Source organism: Pholcus phalangioides, unplaced genomic scaffold, assembly GCF_987345545.1.
Source record: "Pholcus phalangioides strain wild (caught in Gottingen) unplaced genomic scaffold, Ppha-v1.0 ptg000015l_1, whole genome shotgun sequence".
NCBI classification, from domain to species: domain Eukaryota; kingdom Metazoa; phylum Arthropoda; class Arachnida; order Araneae; family Pholcidae; genus Pholcus; species Pholcus phalangioides.
In genome coordinates this window covers 21,411,951-21,436,661 of record NW_028301608.1, presented here as the reverse complement: position 1 = coordinate 21,436,661, position 24,711 = coordinate 21,411,951, and the positions used below count along the sequence as shown (strand labels likewise).

At 37.9% G+C, this 24,711-nt stretch overlaps 1 protein-coding gene across 2 annotated transcripts in view; it reads left to right on the top strand.

The window, feature by feature from the left end:
* Nucleotides 1-757: 757 nt before the first annotated feature.
* Nucleotides 758-24,711, top strand: part of LOC149075669 (monocarboxylate transporter 12-like) — a 37,906-nt gene continuing 13,952 nt past the window's right edge. The window contains exons 1-2 of one of the 2 annotated variants that reach the window (XM_089243160.1): nt 758-889; nt 24,081-24,131. In XM_089243160.1, the coding sequence (XP_089099286.1) occupies nt 844-889; nt 24,081-24,131 (97 nt within the window). In that variant the 5' untranslated portion in view covers nt 758-843. Of the gene's footprint in view, nt 890-13,247; nt 13,614-24,080; nt 24,132-24,711 lie in introns of those variants that run through there. The other variant, XM_089243161.1, reaches the window with a different exon arrangement.

Here is a 24,711-nt window from a genome sequence, read left to right as displayed (position 1 = left end):
AGTAGTGAAGTAAATTAATCATATTTAAACTTACAAACTTGAAAAGCTAAATGCAAATTAGCGGTGGCAATGATGGATATCTTCTAGGAATCGGATCGAGAGTATAGGGCAGTTTCACCCTTCGCGTAGGTACACCGTTATCATGTATCATTACAATAGCATTCATTGTATATCAAGTTGGAAGAACTAAAAGGCTATCATGTGTAATTGAGGGTTAGCTTCGTCGTTTGATTAAGTATTTGCAAATGGATAAACACTTAATCGATGCCCTAAATAATCCATAACCGACGGGGAAGATATTGTTACTATTTGGCAAGTCGATACAAATATTTAGGTTAAAGGTCATGTTTATTAGGTCCTCTCTTTTCGTATAATATTATCAGAATTCTGTCCGAAACAGAGAAGAAAAACACAAAAAACAACGTCGATACACTCACGTATTTGACGTGGGTTTTCCCATGAGAAATGAATGGCCATTTCTTTAGCAAAGGCATAAAATTATGTCAAGGGGTTGAAGAGTGATGGAAGATGAGGATGAACTATCCCCCCACCCCATAATGAGAGGAAGGTAACGACCCCTTTTTTTATTTTCCATTGGCGCATTCAGTCGCGTACCATGCATCATTTGGACAGGTTGTATGAATAATATTCGTGCTCAACGATATATTAGTTATTTATTGTCACTCTGGAACTATTATTATTTACAGTTAGTAGAGAGATCATTTGTGTGATATAGGTGTGCAACTTAATGATTTGGAGGCCCCTCCCCCTGTACTGGTGATACCTTGAAGAATTTCAAGTCCAGATCCGGAGCATTGAATCTGCAGCTAATGGTCTGAGATCATGCAGCAGCAGCAGCAACAGCAGAAGCAGAATCTTCTCCCAGAAGGTATTTTGGTTTTAATTAATTTCTCTTCGTTTGCTGTGTGTTTAAAATTTTCAACGGGATGGATAGAATGTACCATAAGTTATTAATACACTGTAAATCGACTGCTTCGACAAGGGGACACCGGGATCGTTTAGTAAGGAACATTTCCAGGTTGTGGTGTCGCAAGGAATTTTTCTCCAATAGGGTTGTGAATAAATGGAATAATTTACAAAACCCGGTGGTCGTGAATTATAACACAATTGACGATTCTAACAAAAATTCAAAACGAAATCCGATGAACATATTGGGATAAATCGAGGAGTTATGAATACTTAGATAAAAGACAACTACAAATTTTTGTTTTTATGGGCAGTGTATTGTATTTTATCATAATTATCGGTCTTTTATTCCTCTTATTTGAATGCTGTATTTTGTATACAGTTTGGAAGTACAGTAAAACCTCGTTAAGTCGTCACTCCGGTTAAGTCGTCGTTTTCCTTCAGATCCTTCCAGCTTTCATAGACAACAATGTTATTAAACCCTCGTTTACTCGTCGCTAATTTCGGTTAAGTCGTCACTATGAAAAGTTCGAGAAAGAGGAACAAACTAGTTTTATGGCTCCCATTAAAAAAAGAGCTTGTTAACAGCATTGCCATATGCTTAAAAGTCACCATAATATCCTATATACCCAGACGGAACAGTTTAAGTAACGAAAGTTACGTTGGGGAAGTTCATTTGCCGACTAAGGTTTTTGAAACGTTGGGGACTGTTCAAGCTAGATATCATTTCCGCATGGACTCTACTAGAGAAACCGCGAGACACCCAGGCTCTGTCACAAGAAGCAACGTAAGCACTTTGCCCCCCCCCCCCCAGGGGGGACCAGGGCATCTCCGGCAAAACCAAAATTTATTGATATGTCAAAGATTTCATATAGTGCAAGGAATCAAAGAATCAAATTAATCAAGTTAAATTCAAAGTGCAACGCGGGCACGGATAATAAATAATAATAGAAAGCATTGACTCTACTAATTTAGGGCTTGAAATTTAAACAAAATATTTTGTTTTAAAAAAATGAGACATTCTTTCCCAAGTTGAGGTCTTCTGTTTACTTTTCCCTGCCCAGGGCCCCTCCACCAAGTCAAAAGTGTCCGAAATTACCTTGTAGTTGTATCATGAACTGCTGATGAAGAATTAAAACACTAAAATTTTTTAAATTTGATGTATATGTAAAATTAATGTACAATAGAGAATTATATTATGAAGAAAAGCTACTTATTCGAACGGTTGCTCTGCTAGTCTAAATTAAAAATTACTAGTATAAATCAAAGTGTACAGTACATTTCGCCACAATAATTCGAGTAATAAGAGATAAAAAAGATAAAAAATTGCTATTATTTTTTCTTTCGCAGTATGTAATTTTTATTAATATTGTTATTTTGATTTAATACTTTAATAAATGTCATATTACATTAAATTTATACGACTTTACAACATTGCACATTAAAACTGACGGCACTCCGCTTAAGTCGTCCCTCCACTTAAGCCGTCATAACTGTTCGATAACTTGAGGTGACGACTTATCGAGGTTTTACTGTATTTGAAATCCATGTTTTTTTATGGGTATCTTTTTTTCAGCCTCCTCCTTGGGCGTTTTGCTTGTTGTGACCTTTGTATTTGCATCTTTGAGTCAATTAATTAGGAATTGGTTGAAGGGGTGCAGAGAAGAGCTACGCGTGTCCTTATTGGTACACAGGGCTTGAGTTATGAAGAAAGACTTCATTTTTTGAATATGTTTACATTGGATGAACGCAGGTGTCGAGGAGATATGATCGAAGTGTTCAAAATTTTCAATGGGATGGATAGGATGGACCATGAACTTTTAGTACACCGCCAATCGACTGCTTTTACAAGGGGACACCAGTATCGATTGGTGAGGGACAATGCAAGGTTATGGTGTCGCAGGGAATTTTTCTCTAATAGGGTTGTTAATAAATGGAACAGCTTACCCCCGGAGGTAGTAAATTGTAATACAATTGACACGCTTAAAAAGAAATACGATAAACATGTTGGGGTAAATCGAGAAGCTATCCATTCTTAGAGTAAGACAACCATAAGTATTCTTTATGGGCATTGTATAATATTTTATCTTGTGTATATATTGTTTATAATTTGTGTTAATTGCATTTTTAATTGGGTTGCTGTTTTTTTTTTGAAACATATGACATCCATATTTTTATGGGCATCTTTTTATCAGCCACCTCGTTGGGCATTTTGCCTGTTGTGGCGTTGTATTTGTATATATTATCAGTCAGTATATTTAGGTCAGGCATCTACAACTTCTTCTTTGCGAGCACCGTGGTGCTCACTATAGCTTCCAAGAATACTCAATGCCTGATTTCGTAATCGTCACAAATTGATCGACTTAATTAAAGAACCAGAATATAAAATTTATGTTATTTATCAGAATTAAATTTATGTTTCCATGTTTTGAAAGTTATGTTTGTTTGTGTTGTAGTGGTGCTACCATCTGTTTTCCATATTTGTAAATAAAAATTGACAGATGCCTGAATTTTCGTGTCACGTATGTATTGTGAATTTTCGCCTGCTCTCTACGGGGAGACTTTGAGACTACTATTATTTGACCGTACATGCAATTCTTAAACATTCTCAACAACAACAAAGAATTCTGGCAGACGAGTGATTAGCATGCTAGTAAACGGCTGCGAGAGTCTGGGTTCGATTACCGGTGTCATCCATGAACGTATACTCACACTAACAATTTTCCTGAATTAAGGCTAGAGCTAAGCAGTTGCGATCGCACCGGGCTGCAAAATACTAGGAACCGAAAAACTGGATTTTATTGCATTGACCATGTATACTATTTTACGATAACTGCTTAAAAAAGCCAAAACTTGAAATTCTATTGATGAAAAATGTGTCGAGATTACATATGTTATGATTTGACGATTCATTAACACACACTCATATGGTAGCGAATCCATGGCTCCCCACATCCTTGAACGGAGCCTTAATTTTTGATAGGATCCCCAGACTGAGATTTATAGCTGCCTTTTTTTGATTTCCAGGAAAATTTACAGTTTTAAATATTTAAAAAGTATTAGACCAATACCTAAGGCGTCTAGAGCGCTGTCGGCCTTTTTAAACGAAGGGGCTCATGGTCTTAACAACACCATGACCCCTGCGTAAAAGAGATTCTCAGAGCCCCGTCACTTTGTTGATAAAGTGAAGGTCATCTCGATACAAAATCTTGTTTTTATGTATTAGATATTATTTTGTTTTTTGTTATGCATGTCTCGTTAACCGCAGGCTCCTTATCGATCTGCACTATCCAACTGGCCCATGCGTTAAGACTGCCCTGCTTTCTGGGGAATCACCTCGGAAAGGGTTTTTCTGACTTATCCGAATTTCAAAACTTTTACTCCCCCCCCCAAATTTAATTTCAACGGATTTATAGAGCAAAAATGAGTTAATCTGTGGGCCAAAACCCTGTCCTACTATCTCTCGAAATATTGAAGAGAGCCGCTAAACTGTTTTCGCATCGGGCCGATGAATGACCGATTCCGGCCCTGCCCGGGAGAGATCGCACGGATTCCCGGAAAAAACAGTTTATGAATATTAGAAACAATGAAACCAATTTACGGAAATTATTTTTCTTTCAAAAGGGTCGCGCGTAATTATTTTGGACCGCATGGTGAGGTTGACCCTGGTACCAACTTTAAAGGATTAGATACTCGCGCTCACAACATAACTGTTGTATAATTCATGTCAATTATTATTTGGAGATTGACAAATAACTGCGAAATTCTACCCATTTCTAAATGAATGATTAAAATTGATAATGTTTAGATACATTATTAATATGAAAATTTGCAACTTACTCTTCATCTGCACTAGGCCCACCCTCCTACGATATCGGCATTCATTAATCGTTGTTGTTAATTATGAAATTAATAATAATAATGTTGAAAGGTTATTCCATTCCCGTTTTTGTTGGGTTGTCGTTTGGAATCCCACATCGAAGATGCGCAGTTAATTGCGATGTCAACTATTAATTGCAAAGGCCCCGAAGGCCCTATGGCCTCGAGCCAAACACGTGAATAAACTGGTTTTTTGTTCTGTTGCATTGCACGCAAACCTAAAAGACATAAAAATCCGAGTCAAGACTAAGATCGTTAATTGCAGTCATTTTTTCTATGAGAAGCAAAAAAAAGAAAAAGAAAAAAAGAACCACGGCTTGAAGTAGATAATTATGGAATTTATTCATTAATATTTATTTTATTTTTATTATTTCCTTTAACTTAAGCATCGATTGGATCGAGAAAAAATGATGGACGTTGCATATGCAGGTGTCCATGACAAGAATCTCCTCCTTCTCTCGATGCACACATTCACAAATGTGCTCGTAACTTTTCGTGTCTAATTTGGTTGATCAAATAAGACCACGTGATTCGAATAAATGAACAAAAAATGCTTTCAAGTTCTTTAAGGTATATTTCTTGGAACTCCTCTCTTTTTCTGTTCCAACGTTGACAATCTCTCCCTTCATTTTGTTCAATGTTTTGCCATTGAATCGTCCACATACAGACTGGTGAGTAAACCTGAATCGGGTTCGGTTCTATCTGAGAGGTGAGTGGTAATAACCATCTGATTTTTGTAAGAACCAATATAATTCCTAAACTCTTTACTTTGTTTGCACCTTTGGAAAATCTCGCGGTCCGAAATCTTTCCTATGGGCCAATTCAGGTAGGAATTCGCATAATTAAAAAATGAGGGTGACCATACAGGATGATGTAGTTGCCAGGAATCATTTTAAAATTTTATATTTTAGTAGGTATTGGACGTATTGAGATGCAATAAGTGTTACAGAAGCATCCATCGGAGTTGGGGAGGGTTCACATTTGCTTCCTTCTTATGACAGGGAGGGGGGGGGCGAATGATGATTACGTAAGTAATAGGGTATGAAAATATATAAAATTGGGAAATGATCTATGATTTCCGTAAGTACGTATGCAATTTGGAAATAAATAAATAACGCGATCCTCAAGTATTCCCAAGAGATCTGTAAGATCTGTCCAGGGAATTTATAGCTATCCATGCCCAAACCGGGATTTGAACCCAGATCTGCACAGTCAGATGTTAGCTCTCTAATCACTGGACTTCCCGTAGGAAGGCCTTATCATTCTAAAGGCCTAATTAGAACTTACAGGACACCCTGTGTGTAGAGGTTTATTTTTTCTTCAGTATTTAATTTTGTTTCACAACAATACTTTAATTTTTTTATGTTTCGGAGATTGCCCCTGCGTATTCCTCAGGGGAGAGGGGAGGTCAGCAAAGTCTCCTAGATATAGACAAGTATCAGTCTAGGAAGCTTTGACCTCAGCTTACTCAATTTCACTGAGGAAGGAAGGGGTGGGTCAGTGCTTTGCATACGTTTGCTAACAGTGAAGGTGGGGGGGGGGGGTTAAAAATGACTAAAATTATGCTTCCATAATACTTTAATCGCCCCTAAGCAAAGAAATGTATGGATGACATTACCTATGTCATCCATATGTCTGTTGATATATATTGATGTATTCCTAATGAACCTTCAAATGAATGTTCCAGCACAGTATGGAAGGGAATCTCTCCACAGAAAGCAGACAGACCTTCAACGCTATACTTGAATAACATAAAAATTCAAGCGCATTTGCCATCTTCACTTCAAAATATGGGAGACAGATGTCAAGAACACCACGAAACAAGCACAACTCTGATAACATGAATACATTAGGGGCCACACATACACCCAGAATGCACACTCTGGCTTGTATTGATTCGTTAGAAATTCCAAAGAGGAATGTATACGAAGTGCTTGTACGGTTAAGTAGCAGTAATAGCAGGCCATCCCCGGCACAGAGCATCGAAGGAGAGATTTGAAACCTTCACATTGATTAACCAAGGGGTCCTCGGCAATTTTCTAATTGAAAAAGACTTGTCTTGTTTGTGTCGACATTCACGTGTGAGATATCACTCGAGACAGAAAAAAGTCTTACGATGCGCACGTGAAGTTCACGAAACACGTGAGACAAATCCGAACATCTTAAGAAAATAAGAAAATTAGAAAAAAAAGGCATATCTTATAGTAGATCTTTTTTCAACTCTTTTCTTCCTCGTCCATCTTCCATTTAATTTTTCATGACGCCTTTACTCGTCAAAAATCACTATTATTTTTTTAAAACTAAAACAGTCACGTTTGTTTAGGATATCACGCAGAACGCACCCGATTCCACTAACCGTACTGGAAGGCCTCCGCAGACAAGAATAGCATTATAATTAGAAGCTCCCACAGATATATCATTTGGTTTGTAACCCGTAAACACGGATTTCTTTTTCTCTGAATGTTCGTCAACTCCTCGCTCGTCCCGCGATGGCTTCTTTAAATAGACCAACCAATCAGATGCTTGGGAATGATCTTCGAATTTATTCTGGTTCTCATTTTCCAGTTGATATATCGCTTGGTGTTGTGTTTGTTCTTCACTCGAAGGGTAAGTGAGGAGTGAATCTGATTTACATCGAGCTGGTGCCATCAGCTATAGGGACACGAACGAAATTTCTATTCCTTTTTTTTTTACTATTTTACTAATGAAGTGCTGAGGATGTTGTAAACAGGCAACATGTGGATCAAGGTTGAGCTTTCAAGGATGAAATTCCCAGTTCATGGTGGAGAGAAGAAGTTATTCTCTGACACAATCTGCGTTTGCTTTCATTTTTTCAAATGGGTTATGCTGTCTTTTGAGACATGAAAAGGTGTCACCAACTCACTACCGTTTGAAATCAAGGTTCAGAGACATATAGAGGAACGATTTGCTCTTTGTGGTGTAGAAACTAGGAAAGGAATGAAATACAATCAGCATCGAATTAGATCAGAGGATCTTTAACCTTTTTCGCGAACGACGAGCATTGCAGGTGCTCAAGCGCCTTCGACTCGTTACCTCTAGCTATCTACAGCGGCATTGGAATACTCTATACACAACAATGGTGCATTTAGTGATTTTCAATGTACAAAAGCATTTTCTTTATTGCAGCTTAATCCATTCTCTTATAAGCTATTGGTAAGAAATTCGGATGATCTCTATCTGACGAATCGGTGATAAATATGGTAACCTTGTCCTAACTTAACCGCACGTTAGAAAAAGGAAAAGAAGGAGAAAGAAAAGGAGAAAAAAACCAAATGAAAGGAAAACAGTATAATAGATAAGAGAGTAGCTACGAAGTAGATTTTCCTTTTCAGTCTCACCTTACTTGTTCTTCTTCGCTCGTACATGTATATAGTAGAAGGATATATATCATATGTGGGAAAAAAATCACTGAAAGGAGTACCTAGAAATAAACGGAGGTAAAAAGAACAACTTTCATAGGGTTACAACAAAGCTTGACGATGAGGAGAGCGAAAAGAAAACAGGCAGAACATGTTTGAATTTACTCCACAGGCATTTGGACGCAATAATACGTCCTTGATAGTAAAGCGGTTAAAGAAAATACAATAGCGACGAGGTAAAAAGAACAACTTTCATAGGGTTACAACAAAGCTTGACGACGATGAGGAGAGCGAAAAGAAAACAGGCAGAACATGTTTGAATTCACTCCGCTGGCATTTGGACGCAATAATACGTCCTTGATAGTAAAGCGGTTAAAGAAAATACAATAGCGACAGCAAACAATATAAAATATTATAAAAATTTACGGAACGAGAAATTAGGATATAAAGATAAAAATAAAATCAGTATTTCTTTTAAGCTTTCTTCACCCTTGGACCCCCTCCCCCCCCGGATCATATTATTTTGTGACTCCCCATCCTGTCTTCATTTTTCTTGAAATGATTTTTTTTGTGCAAATTTATAGGGAATAAAATTTTTATAAGCGAGGTCGATCTACGGACCCCTGGACTTAAGTTCAGTAAGATTCCGCTCTATTGAAGATTTTATGTAGGGCCGTTTCAATATCGTGGCCATCCTGGGAAAAAGATGTTCTGAGGGCCCCGTGCAAAGCTGACATACTTACTCTCGACAAGCACACAATACCTAATACCTCTATGGAAATGAGAGCGCCCAAGAAGGGCTATGTGTTAATATGGACCCTAGTTAATATGGGGGGGGGCACGAATCTCCCTATGCCCCCCCCCCGCGTATGTCTCTGATCCCACCAATGTGCGTTAGGAGGTAGGTGGCAGAGATGACGAAATTTTGCAGACAAGGAGGGAGGTCAGAGTTTTGTGACTTTTGTTGACAGGGGTGTCAAAAATGGCAAAAAATTTGCCGACGTAATACTTGAACGACCCCTTAGAAGGGAAAATAAAAATAGAAAATTGTAAAAATGAATATAAATCTGAATTCGCCTGTAAAAGTGTAACATAAAAATTTCTCTCTTTTGAGGATATACAGTATATTCTCCCAGACATGAGAAATATAGAATAGAGGACATGTTCATTAACGTTTTACGATCATTTGCTTAATGAGATTGAAGATTTTGCATCTCATTTACTTGAAATGCAAAAGTCTTATTTGATCGGAGCTTATATTTCTCGTCACGTAAGGCTGTAGTTTGCTGGAACATTCCTTTATACGAAACATCGAAAAATACACGAAAATATGTGTCTGACCCCGAGGGGTTCGATATAGATACAACGTACGTAATAAACGTGACCATGAACACGTCTATTATATAATCGTTTTGATTAATCCTTCTTCTTCACTGATGTTGACAATATTTGGGTTCCACACACAAACAAATATGCGGACCGGTTTTTATTTCTCTTCTTTTATCGTGACCATGAAATGAAAAGTTCGTTTGTTTTCCCTCTGAACCTGTCGGAAAAAAAACTTCGAAGTGAATGTTACATGACAGCCTGTCATGTTCGAGTATACGCAGCCTTTTCGGAGGCGGCGAATTATTCAATTTGTATAAGCAAAATTTGTTAGATAAATTATTATTTCAATATTGATCCAAAAACGGGCTGTATCTCCCCCAGAATTATTATTTCAGGCAGTTCAAGAGAGCTACATAGTAATGTAAAGCACTGATGACATATTTTTTTTATGGGACTGAACACAACACATAAAGCATACAATCAAAACAACCGAAAAACGAAACGAAAAAACAAAAACCACAAAAAATGACATTACAATGACACAGACACTTTGTGACCCCAAGGGACTACGAGTCCAGCTTTTAAAAGGTTTGCTTGGGATGAAATTCTTGAAAGGGCTACATGATATAAATTGATTTTAATTTATGAAGTTTTCCCCATTTAGACTAGTTTTTTCACACACTATATGAATTCACAATAGTGGGAGCCCATCAAAGATATTAGTCTAAGGGCCCCGCTGTAATATGTGGGGGCCATGGCGTAGCCAAAAGGATGATTCACTTCTCTATACTCATTGTGCTAGCCTCAGTAGAATGTAATATGATCTCTGAGCTGTTTAATGCTGGGTTTGACTAGAGTCAGGTCAGAATTACTGTGCAACAGCAAAATGAAATGAGCTGAGTATCAAGGAAACATTTATTTTCTGGGTATTATGCTGATGTGAACTCGGAAAGAAAAGTCATCTTGTCTCCACCGTGACTCGAACCCAGGCCCTCTTGCATACCGGGCAAGCATGCTACTTGCCCGGTTCGAGTCACGGTGAGACAAGATGACTTTTCTTTCCGAGTTCACGTCAGCATAATATCCAGAAAATAAATGTTTCCTTAATATCTTGGGCTGAGAAAAAGCCATGTATCTCTCACTCTAAGCTGAGTATTTCAGGATTATTATAGATTCTATTTATATCCATCAGTGGCCATTTTCAAGTCTGTATAGTATGTTCAAGAATGCATAACAGATACCTTGAGCTTTAACTTGGGGAAAATTAGTCGAAAATTACGAAGTATCATTCGGACACTGGGACTACTACTACTACCACCACCACCGTGCATGTATAGGCCTACCTAGTAAACATTCCTCTGGGCAATTTCTGACGGCTTGGTGCATGCGTAGTATGTGGTGTGCGCATACGCATGGCCCTAATGTACCGTATTTACTGAATTTTTCCCATAAACGCCTAAGACTCGAGACTGTTTTTATCAGTTAAGCGCTGTGAAATCAGATTTTCCTCTGAAAGTGTGAATATGTCAAAGACTACATAATTGTTTGATATTGAAGGGGAGAAAAGGTTGCTCTCAGAAAAAACATGATGTCTGATCATGAAATGGGGAGAAGAATTAAAAGAAATTGAACACCGTTGGTTATAGTTTCACAAATAGGCCCGAGAATTATGGACTGAAAGCTTCTTTCTTTTACCATTTGTCAAAAAAAGACGATTTTTCACAGTTTTTAAGTGAAAAAAACCTCTATAATTCAGAAGAAATACAAATTACCTTGTACAAGTCGAAAAGTGTGTAATTTGCTAAAAAACAATCCAAAGATTCCAGTAGGCTAAAATGAAATGCAAACCTCCCCTTACAAAACAGCACAGAACAACAAAAGCAAGTTCAATTCGCAGAAAATCATGTATCTTTTGGTGTCAAGTGAAATGATGTTTTCTCTGATGAGAAGAAATTCAATTTAGGCTGGGATTACGTTATGAAAGTTTTAGGAAAGTTCTTTTATAAAACTTGAAAAATGCAACCAATAAACCTATTGCTTACATTCGGACGAATGTAACTAAAACGCTTATTGGTTGTTTAGTGTAAGTTTTGTAAAAGATTTTTTATCAAACCATTATAGTGTAATCCAGGCCTTAGATGGACCTAATGGTTTTAAATATTACTGGCATGGCCTACGCCGTGACAGAGCCATATATTCGATATGCCAAATCGGAGGTGGATCAGTGATGGTTTGGGGAGGTTTTGCATCCCGAAGAAAAACTCCAATCGCATTCAAAAGCTGCAAAATGAATTCAGAGGCTTATAAAGATATTCTAGTAGAAACCCTAATACCTGAGGGAGCCTCATAACTTCTGGACAGTATTTGTTCCAAAAGGACGATACTTCTGTACGTTTCAAAATGTATAGTCTTGGTTTGAAGTCAATGAGGTAGAACTCATTGACTGACCAGCCAGAAGTCCTTATCTGAATCCTGTAAAAAAAGTTTTCGGTGGCATTTTGGCACGAGAAGTGTAGATAGATTGACAGAACCGCTCACAATCCAGGACTGATTCAAAGCACCTTACTTCCGTTACCTCAAAAGAGGCAGAGCTGCGTCGGAAAAGTTAGCAAAAATTTATAGTGGCGGTTCCCCTTGCCCCGTGCTCGCAAGTTTCGAATCACTCGCGTCATTCTCCCCATGAAGACAGCCATCAACTCGATACAACGTACAAGCCATTTGACAAAAATGGGTGACTGAATTCAATGACTAGGGAGAAAAATTGCACTTGCGTCCAGTGGCACTAAGGGCCGGAGACCGCAAGCCTGGGATTTCGAAAGAAGTGTGGAAAAGACTTGTGGGCAAGAAAGAAGAAGAAGAGGCTAGCATGTTGAAGTGGGAGAGATTTGAGAATGGTCTAAATACACAACGTATAGAAGTGTATAAAAATGGTACGCAGTATGAAAATAACCATGACCTTATGGCAGGAATCAAACAGGCTTGGAAGAAGATTATACGGAAAGTTACTTATGACTTATCACGATCGATGACATCCAGAATGATAAAGATTATTGAGAAAAAGGGCGTTTTTTTTTCTTGGTTATGAAAATGATTTTGTGCATTTTCCAACGTTCTTAGACTTTTTTCCAGGTTTTGACCTTTACTATAAATTCAACAATTTTTTTTCCTGAGAGAAAGTACTTTTTAGTGTAGAACTCGTCAATTATGTTTTTTCACTGGAAAATGTAGGATTCCACTTAAGTTAGTTAATTATCACTCTAAAATTTTCACGCATTAACATCAACAAGTCTCCGAGGTATGTTAAGTTTTCGGTTGTCTTCCACATTGAGATCCTATAATACCAAAAAATTGTGTTCTTACACAACAGGACGCGCAATAAAAACATTTTCTCTTATAACGGATAATATGTAATCCTCTCATAAAATAAATACGTCCGCAGTAAACTACCGAGTCTTTCTTATCGGAAGAGCTTCTCTAACGAGGTAAACACGTTTTCAATTGGCTTCTTTCAACATGTATCTTAACTACGATCGTTGAATGATCGGACTTGAGTTAAAAGCCGCATCTTAAGGGGAGGGGGAACTACGGTCTAAATCACGAACCATTTTCTCTCTCTCTCATACGATATGGCGGGCAGTTTTTTGGACCAAGGTTAAAGGTTACATAATAACAGATCATCTATGGAAAGAAATAAAACACACACTGATGCTTGTGTGACTTCGAATAAGGAGAGAAAAAGAAAAATAGAAATGTACGACGTCGATGTGTAAACTAGTTAGTCGACAAGGATTTCTTAGATGTGTAAGTAAACAAGGCTTTTTGAAGAAAGACTTTAACTTCCGAGTTTTGTCGCACAGCCGTTGGACGAATGCTCGGCATCATCATCAGCTGAGCGACTGCCAACGAAAGTCAAAAGTTAGTCATAGCATCCTCCACACGGAAACACAGGAGGAAAATATATACAACAAAAAATATTATTCAAACAGTTGCAAACTTTAGAAAATCCTTCTTTTCCACCATATTCTTCTCTGGAAACGACTGCAACAATTCTCCGATTATATTTCGCATTTCGTAGTTCCAAAGGTTTTTCCATCAGAGGTAAGCTCATTTCAAATTCAGATTACCTATGTAAGACTGCCTCTATCTTTCTCTGAAAATTTATCGTTGTTGTTGATGCATATAAAGACGCAATGATATTTAAGCAGAACACAAAAAAATATATAAATTAATTTTGAATTCATTAACATGAAAAAAAGTTATTTATTACCAATTAAAATGACAATTAAAGGCACTAAAATCGAATATTTTACATCTAAAACTACAGTTCGTGCTAAATATTGTGCAATGACTTCATTTAGGGACCAATGCACTATATTTGAAATTCAAGTCCTCATTATGATTTTGATGTTTATAAATTACATATTCAAAGTGAAACCAACATCTCTTTTTTAAGGTGCAGTATAACGGTATATTTATACTTGAAATAGGATAATGTAGATGCAACCTACAACCAGAAGTGTTTTGAAAATGGTTGATTACGAGCTGGATACATAACAAGGACCGGAACTGGGGGGGGGGGGGGGAGAGAGGTTGCCCTCTACTAAAAAATTTTGGGGGCGGCAGTTTTAGGTAGAAACAAAGAACACCGTTATAGACTTATTGAATTTTAAAGTTGTAGGGACGACAAAATAAATGTTTGCCCTGGGCTGCTAAATCATGTTTGCACCGGGCGGCAAAAATCCTAGTTACGGCCCGGCGTAACGACAGTCTTAGCAATATCCATGGGCTCGTGCAAAGTAGTGTTCTAAGACCCCCCCCCCCCCGCCCCTATTTAGCTGAAAGTTTCAGTCTACCAACTCGTAGTTATTCTCAAAAATCATAGTATCCAACGTTATTATCACGAGCCCCCTCTCCACGCACTCGAAGATTCTGAGCCGTGCCCGGGTAGGCCTATGCGTTGAAACAACCCTGTGATCAGGGCGCAACTAGGGGGGGGGAGCAGGCTGGTCTCGTGCCCCGGGGGCTAGACCCGATGGGGGAAGGTGAAAATTTCATTCTGAAACCTCTCCTTTAACATTACAAGGGGGGCGTCAAAATGCACGCTTGCCCCGGGTGACCAAGCATCTAGTTGCGGCCCTGCCTGTGATACACAGTTAGTTCATGGGCCATTTTAAAATTCGTTGGGGAAAATGTAGGGAAATAAAAGGTGAATATAAGAGTACTCAGTAGGGTAAAAGTACGCATGTAATTATTTTGCTTTTGGCAATGCAAGGAAAACGAATATGACCAAGTTAACACATGTACTGTATTTTGAAATGTCTCAAGAATTCACCATTATTGATAACACAACATCCCTGATGTCTCCAATTTAATTAGCTAGAAATGTGTTTTTGCCATATTAGTATGGAATTTGGGAAGAAATCTTAATTTTTCTGTAGATAGAAGATTGATGAAAACTTTCAAATCTTAAGTAATTATGAAGAACATTTTCTGCCGAACAGTAAGTTGACGATAGAATTCAACTCTATCTTGAGCCATTGCTATCTATGGGCGATTTAGGAAAGCGATACACGGGTTGCAAGAGTATGCACATAACTGTGTGATGCGATTTTCCTCCGCTAAAATGAAGTGGAGACAGCAAAGGATCGGTCGAGATTATAAAAGGAAGAAAAAAGCTGATTGCATTGAGAAACAAACCTTAACAATTTAAATGGTTTTTAAAATTTTCCTCTTAACTGACGTTGGAAATCCCTGAACCTTTTAGAAATTGCCACCTATTTTCAAGAATAATTTTTTTTCCCGATTGTAAGCTGATAAATGCTTCCTACGAACACAAAATAATAATAATAATTAAAAAAGGAAGAGAAAAATTGTAGTTTTCTGTTATTTATGATGTACGCAATTTTACTATATCTCGAAGGGAAAAGAAAATCATCCTTTCTCTCCCCTTCTGTTATCAGACTTCGAATAAAAGCTGGATCCACCCACTGGCAGTTGATTGACAGGACGGGAGGAGGGAAGGAAAACATATTATCAGGAGAAGAAAACTCTCTATGTAGGCTCGGGGGTGCTGTTTTGAGAGGGTGAGCCTGAAGTACTAAAGAATGTTTAGAGGTGTCGCGAGTTCGATACCCGGTTCGTCCTTGTCAGAAACTTTCCTCACACAATGGTACAACAGAACCGGCGACATGACCGCAGAAAAAGATTGCTACCGCAGAGAGTCCCACACCGAAGGTGTTAGCGCACCAACCTCCCTGTGAGTATACAAAAAAAAGGATGCCGTTCGGAATCGGCACTAAATTGTAGATCCCGATCTAATTAGTCCTCATGGGCAGAAAATGACCGTGGTGCGACAAAAATGATCAATGATCAGGAAATTACTTTGAAAACTCAATCGATAAACCAATTCTCTTAACAAGTGCGACCATGCAATGAGGTCTTATCTTCCCAGCTTGTGAATTATCCTATGATGATTAGATTCAATGTGAAATATGTAAGGGTTGGTGTCTTAAGGAATGTTCTAGTTACGAGAGCATTCGTTCACGACTACCGTTGAATCTTTGTGCGCGTACTCTTGGCTACCCATCCTGCGTACTCTTTACCCGACAAGGCGGGGAAGAGTACGCATTCGAAATTTTTTGTTAGAAATTTGTAACTCGCGTTTGTTTATGAAGTAACCGTTTTCATTTCCCCTACCGTTATTTTTGATTTGACGAACCCTTTGTGAAATTTTTGGGACTTGATCTCAAGTTTCATTTTTAGGATAAAAATCCTCTAGGGGGCGTACCAACCTTTACCTTATCACCTATCAATGTGGATTCAGTCCTTAATCCCGAAAAATAAATTTTACTTGCTTTGTTTTTTACATATGAGGAGGTGTTTCGGAGTAGACGAGAAATGCTCAATTTTATCTTAATAGAATTCGAAAAAGGCGACAAATACGTATTCAAATCCCTTTTATTGAATAAATATTTTAATCACGGGATTAAACACTAACGAAACAAAGGTTAAAAACATAAAGAGAAACATAAAAAGGTTTTTTTTTACGGAGGACGCATCGAATTCATAAGATTATGTAACAACAGACAGAGAATATAAGAATTGTTTCCTTCATTTCCGCATATATAATATTTTTGAAAATATTTTTCTTTCTGCTATTTTCAGTGAATAATGCGGGAAGAGGGTGGAGATAAAGACACACAAGTCAAGAAATTTTGTTGCATAATTGACAGCCAGGTAGTTAGATGGTCACCTCTCGAACCAAAACAAAAACACTTCGCACTTTGCGCTCGTCCTTGCACAGAACGACGCGTTCTTCTTGTCGTGGAAGGTCGGAAAAGGCGGAATCTTTTGATGATCGACACAGCTCTGGGAAATAAAAGAAAAGTGTAAAAAAAGTCTTTAAACTTCCTTCCTTCCAAGTTGTTTTGAGATGATTGATGATTACCAAGTCCTCGTTGCCCTGTTGGGTTGGACAAGATGTTCTGCCACTTTCGCTCGACGACGGTGCTGCTGTCTCTCTCTCTTTGTGCCCTGAATACTAAAACATCCACGAACACATTTCCTAATCATTTCTATTAGTTTCTTAAGTAAAGAAATCAAAGAAATCAGTGATTGAAGTGATTGATTTGACTTAAGTGACTCAGTGATTGATTTGACTTAAGTAAAGAAATCAGTGATTGATATTTCGTGTCTCGTCAACAATAGAATAAACTGTTATCCGTCTTAAGTGGAGATCAAATGCAACCCTTCAAGTGAATTTATTGAGAGGGTTAAAAAGGTATATTTGATGGTGTGGGAGAATTTAATGAAGCTATTAGAAGCCAGAATGTGGACTTATGTCCGTCGTCGGCAAAGTCATTGCAGACAGATTGCTTGCTACTGCAGGGAATCCCACACCGGGGGGGGGGGGGGGGTTAGCACTCCAACTTTTCGATGAGTATAAATAAAAAGCAGCCGTTCGAGATCAGCAATAAATTGTAGGTCCCGGTCTAATTAGGCCTCGCGTGCAGAAAAGGGCAATGGTGTGGAAAAAATGATCAATGGTCTATTTTAACTGCGAGACTAAATCCAATGTTATGTCATTTGTGTTTACAGTATTTAATCAATGCATTGAACTCATTTGCAAGTGCATGAACTCCAGTTTTATGTTTTTCACTGTATTCCAGATATCAATTTTTTCTCTTAGTAATAGAGGGTGACGATTATATTAGGGGTGGACATATTTAGCAGCATGGAACAGTATAAAATATGCGAGCACAACCAACAACAGGTGATTTCAGATTCCAACAGATTCCAAACGGACATCAGTTGCCAAAAATTAACAAACTTCAAGCCGAAATTTCATTCAAAAGTAGCCAAATACAGTATAAAAAATTTGATCAAATATATTAAAATTCTACCCCCTCCCCCCACCTATAAATATCTGGGACACGGCCCCCAGGCTTCCGAAATCGTTACAATGTCCCTGAAACCTGTGGATTCACAACAGGATTGCACTGGATACGGATTTGTACGGCATCTCATAAGCTCCTACGGCTCAAGTTTGGGTCGTTACCCACAGATTAAGAACTCTTAAATTAAGCAAACTTATAGCAACATCTGGCAAACCAAGCACAATGTTCATGCATATTTAATGAATAAATATTTTCCAAGCTGTTATCAGATGATTACTATAAAAAGGGTAGATGGAGAGAAAAAAAAAGACCTATCGAAAGCACTTACAAAACGATAAAAATCCAATTAATAAATCGCATATCTTAAACTAACATAGACAAATTTGTTTCTTATCTTATGATAACCTGGAAGTTATCATATTCTCGAATATTATTTTGTAGTATGAGAGGAATAAATCATTTTAATTGGAATTATATCATTGTTCTTATTTTTTCCCCTTTCTCTTTTAAATGGTGGCCACCATTCTGAAGTGGTTCCAAGGAAAAATAAGAAATGCTAACAGAAATGATTTTTTTCTCCCTCGTTATTTACTTGTTCGAAAGTAAACAGAAATTTGTCTCAATCAATCGACGAGCGCATTAAAAAGTATGTTATCAAAGTTGCGTTGGGGGAAGGGAAAAAGAAACATTATTTCGAAACTTTTCGATTGATTTTTCTTTCATGCATACTTTCAGAAAATAGTTGATCTGTATCTTGCAGAGATTAGCCGAAAAAATGGCGACTGAGGTCTTGTGTATATTAAGCCGCTTTTTATGCGGTCAAAACAATTCCATGTTGACTATGCATTTGAAAGTTCGGGTGCCGGAAAGTGTTCTCCCAATCTTTTTCATGTTGCGGACAGTAGCGTATTTACGGGGGGGGGGGGCTTAGTGGGCTATAGCCCAGGGCCAGTGGTGCATAAAAGTCTGCCGCGGCCCCGGACGCAAAAGAAAATATTGGACCTTTTTCTTAAATTAGGAAAAAAGTGTGAAGTTTGGGTTTTTTGGAGGCCCTTTAGAAGTCGGGGTCCCAGGCGCGCACCGGGTGCGCCCGCCGTTAAATTCATCTCTGCCCAGGGCAGCAAGTTCAGAAGGGCGGCTAATTTGAAGAATGAGTGTCTAAGAAAATTAGTGGAGAGGGAGAAGGGTGGGGGAAATTTATGTAACAATCAATAAATCCACCTGTGCCCAGACAGCGAGGGCCTAGGTTAGTAAGTTACCAAAAAGAGTGGCATCTAGAGAATTTGCTAGCACGTGAGAGAACAAAAGAGTGACACCCAGAGTATTTGGAAGCATGTGAGGGACTGAAAGAGTGACACCTAGATAGTTTGCAATCATGTGAGTGACCAAAACAGTGTGCAAGCATGTGAGTGACTAAAATAGTAACTTAGAGAGTGTGTGAGTATGGGAATGACCAAGTGACTTACTTGTAGGAAACGCGGGGGCAGGCAAGTGGGTTATAGCACAGGATGGCGAATTCGCGGAAAAAAGAGTAGTAAAGGAAATCAGTCTAGAATGAGAGAAGGGCGGCAAAATTCGTGTAGCCCGCAGGCGACAAAAGCATAAATGCGCCTCAAAATGTTTTGCCTTCTCAGCGGCAAATTATGAGATATCTCGCCTCCTTAAACGCCCTCCTATTTCGGTAATCACGAGCCCTGATGTTTTGCAACTTTGCTTCTTCCAGGAACATGATGTTTTCACCCCGAACCCGTCGATCAACTGCCGGTGAGCGGAGTTAGCTTTTGTTCGAATTTCGATGACAGTGGGGAGAAACATGTACATACAATTTCCAACCTTCCTTTTGGGGGTAGTATAGGAATGTTCATGCAATATGAAACACAGAAATAGGGAATATACCTCTTCTCATTGTTTTTTTTAATTCTTGGATTTGAGAGGGGTGCAGCGCTATCACTTGCATAAAATTGTAAAAAAAAGGCTTTATTCTTGAAAAATATGTGGCGTTTTATTAATGGTTTGGTTATTTCCACCACGCCAGTAAAGCAGACCAGGGAATTTTTTTATATAACTACTTGGAAGGTTAATGAGTTTTTTGAACCATGTTTCTAGCGATTCAAAAAATGAGAGAAAATAACATTTTTGAAGGATGTGATAGAAAGAAAAGTTCGAGAATTGTTTAAAAATATGAAGCAAACCTATGAGCACACCAGCCAGTGTTTTGAGTTCCAGATCAGTGTCAAATTAGTACAGGACTAACACATCCCAAAACTTGAACTTTCCAGGTCAGGAGCCACAGCGTGGAGGTATCTTGGCTAATTTGTCCTCTGGAGGTGTGGCTTCCTTTGCAGAGACTTATGGAAATATTCTGGAAGAAAATCTACTGTACCCGAGCCACCTCTTATAACTTGTAATAGTGATCCCACATTCTAAGTAGCTATAGAATCCCAAAACATTGTTTCGCCGGAGTCTTTGATGTAGAGGCTGCATCCTCAGATGTAGAGACGGTCTTGCATAGAACGTCTTACAAGAGAAATTCAGAAAGCATTTCATTTAACAATTGGATAAGTAAAAAGGGCCTCTCTCCTGGATAAGACGGGGGGCCACGAGAAGAAAATATGGTTCAAGTGGAGCCATTAAACAAAAACATTGGACAAACTGATTTAGTGGAATAATCTGGATATTCGAAAAAGAAATATGTACCTAACAACGTTTTTTTTTTTTTTAAATCTTAAGCTCATCCACAGCATATTTTAAAGTGAAAATGGAAAATGCCTGAACATTAGTGTTACGGAAATATCATGTTGAATGTCTGCCCGATCTCTGCGGACAGAATTTTCCATCGAGAGACCTGCTCACATTCGCTCCTCCTCGAAGTTGGGAAATCACAAAAAACCCCCAACTTTAGCCGCCACTGCCGTGCTGCCAACGGGGTTCAAACCTATATCCTCACGATGAGAGTCCAGCACGTTGCCCACATGATCACACACAATTTGCCGCTGTGGTGGTCGAGTGGTTATAGTGACGGACTCGCGATGCGAGGATCCGGGTTCGAACCCCACAGTGGTGGTCGGCTGAAGTTGGTTTTCTGTGGTTCCCAACTTCAAGGCGCAAATGCGAGCCGATCTCCCCGTTAAAAAGTCTCGCCACAGAGAGCAACAGTCCTACAACGATAAGTCATTCAATCATAACACTTCACTCATAGTTAGAAAAACTGGTGGCAGATAGCAGCACTACACATAACAAGCATTACAGAGAAACAACAAAAACTTCACGTCAGGTTTCACTACATGTACACGCACATTCCCGCATGTACCGATTCGTTGGGGGGTTCCACAGGGGGGGGGGGTGGTGTAGTAGTAGTAGTAGGTAGGGCCTCCAAAGGATGGCTCGGGGATCCATAATGTTCTTAAGTCAGCCACCTCGTTGGGCAATTTGCCTGTTGTGGCGTTGTATTTGTATAAATGCTATTTTAGATCTACTAGTTTGCCTTCATTCTCAAAACTTTGTTTTGATCCATCCTTAAACTCGATTCATATAATAAAAAATATTTTTTCTAGAGAAAAAAAGAAAAAAAAAAGAACCTCTATAAATATTTAAGACTGCATTCAATATTGCCTTTAATATGAGGTCAAAAACCCAAAATCTAGACTAAATGAACAATGATCACAATTTAAGACCTCGACATTATGTAAGTATGATCATTATGTAGTGCAAATAGTAATCTTAGTAGACCGACTACGTAGTTGAATAACCCACAAAAGATAATCGATGAAAAAGTAGAGTGTAGAGAGAAAAAGAAATTATTATATATATAATTAGCGCAAGAAACGAGTTAATTTCCGTACATTCGTCCTGACTCAGACAGGCAGACTTCTTGGTTGGAGTAGTCGTTCTCCCGACAAAACAGGAAAAGTATAAAAGAGAGAATAGAAAGAAAAAAAAAGCGGCTCGCGACCAAAGAAAGCAATCAAAAATTGATAGTTAAGTAAAAGCCGAGCCGTAAACAAGATCAAGGTCAGGAGCGAATTTTCTGCCAAGAAAACATTTTCTTCTACTCCTAAAGATTCGATTTTTATTTTGTTTTCTTATGGGTGTTGGTGGTGGTGCTTCGAGGCAAGTCGAGCGCCTTCCCCACTCGCAACCATCATTATGTCCGGGAACCATAAAATAAAGACTATTTAGCTACTTGGCTTCAGCGTCTTCTTTATCGTTCGGGATGGATAGGATACGCCCGCAAGACCTTGAGATATTTGTCTCATGTGCGAAGAAACAAGAGGAACCTTTCCTCGCACAGGTCCAGTGGCAGCCCTAGGACGAACGAAATCCCCTTAACTTTTCTAGTGAGGCTTCTGAAATGGTGAAGACGAGAAGAAACGGCGGATTCGATAATTGTTTTAACACAATGATCAAATTATGGAAGAAATTTTTATTTCTATTTATCAGTTATTGCATCTATAGCAGAACCCTCACTAGATGTAAAGTCTGATGCTTGTCCATGTCTATGTACGTCGGCTACTGATGAGGGTTTTGAAGTTCATCTCTTTCCCTCCTGCAAAAATTGCAGATTGAGCTTGTAATCTTTATAAAGCAGTATCAATTGAGGGGGGTTGAGAATCAAAGTGGTCTAAGTGACTTGAGTGCAATTTTTCATACCAAAGTGTTTTTCCCCGAAAGCTCTCAATAAAATCAGTTTTCCCTGAAATTCATTTTTGCTTTACATTTCAGAGTCTGAACTGTTACCATATTATCCGAGCAGAAATATATCAGAGCAGAATGAATTAAATATCAAATTTTTAGGTGAAAAATATTTATAATAGCATGCCAATATCAGCGCAAAAGGCAGCTACAATATATAGTGTGATAGATATAGGACGAAATGAGAATTCAAAAATTCAGTGCTGAGACAGAAAATCAACAACATCATATTACAGTATATGTATTTATATTTTCGGAGTTTTCTGGCGATTTCTTGTTTTTTTGCCTAACCATGGTGAGGTTGGTTGATATATTTTTGGATTTTCAGCACAGCTTTTTCACATGATGGTCAAAAATCGAATTATTTTTTTTATTGAACCTTTCTTCCCCCCCCCCCTTCCCGCCCATGGTTTATATAGTATTCTGTGTACTAAGTATCATCAAAATACCTGCATAAGAATGGGCACTACATGCGTCTGAGTAGTGTCAGTTTATTTATAACCGCCCTCCACGGTACTGTTCCACGGAAGCCAAAGAAATTTTGAATGTTTATTAAATGTACAGGGTGCCCCGTAAAGTTTGCGTTATTTCTGCGGTTAAAAACTCAATAAAAAAAGATTTTCACACTACTTACTTATAATTTCTATATAAAGTGTAAAATAACAAAGCATTTTTTTTCTTTAAGATCTCCGGGTTTTGGAATTTTTAAAGGTTCCGAGACATATCATTTTACGGAACACAAGTTGGAAACCTATGCCCTAGGGTTCCGTGCTAATCCATTATCATGCGCAAGAGTGATGCACCCACAAAACAATTTCAAATAAAATGAATCAAAAATAGGGGAAAAAAATCCAATGTGATATGCTAATTTAATAACCTTTTTCTTTAATTCAAAATGGCATTCTTTTAAAACCTAAGAACTCAAAATTTAAAATGGTCCGTAATGCTAGCCCCGGAAGAAATTTCTTCTAATCTCCACTCTTATACCCATCAAGGGTGCGTGGGTTTTGCGTACGCCCCTACCCTCAAGTTTGAAAAAAGTTGGAATTCCTGATACAGCAGTAGTAAAATCAAAACCAAAATTTGGAAAGTCGGGAATTCTGTATCAAAAACGGGACAGTAGAGATAGTATGCGTGAACAATCTGAGTGGCGCAATAGAATAAATATCATATTTACTACTCGAATATATACTATTCTGTAGTCGCTGTTAATTAACCTGTGTGTGTGAAACTAAAAGTTTTATCGTTTCGATGACTCGTTGATTTTTTGATGATCCATTTGATGCTTCCACATGAATTCAGCGAAGTGCAGTGATTGCGAGATATTTTTTTTTCACTTCGCTATTTTGCGTCATTTTCGCCATTTTTTTAATTGATCTTCATGACTCGTACTTACCGATACGTGAATCCTCAAATATTAATTATATTGATCCAATATATATAATTTAATCATTCCTTTTTTTTTCCTTACTCATAGAATGCCGATGGAAAAGGGGATCTAATTACATTAAACAAATGGAAGAGAGCAGTAAGTTACCATAAAATATCACATTTTTTGTTACTTAAATAACGACATTTTTTGTTATTGAAAGGAACCACATTTTTTGTTATTGAAAGGAACCACATTTTTTTCTATTTAAGTAACCATATTTTTAGTTATTGAACTAACCATTTTATTGTTACTTAACGACATTTTATTGTTACTTAACGACATTTTTTGTTACTTAAATAAGGGAATTTTGTGTTACTTAAATAAGGACATTTTTTGTTGCTTAAATGAGGACTTTTTGTTACTTAAATGAGGACTTTTTTGTTACTTAAATAAGGACATTTTTGCTACTTAAATAACCACATTTTTTGTTGCTTAAATGAACACATTTTTTTTTCTTAATCCTTTTAGACTCGATCATTGATTTTTTTGAATTTTCAAACTGCTTTTGCATTTTTGATACTCAAAACATGCATTAAAAAAAACATAAATGTCAGCAAATCTTTATTTTTCAATTTTATTTTAAAATTTTATTTTCTTGTGAAGAGAGATAATTCCCTTCTTTCATATTTTTTCAACCAAGATGATGCAGAGTATATTCATCTTCACATGTAATCTT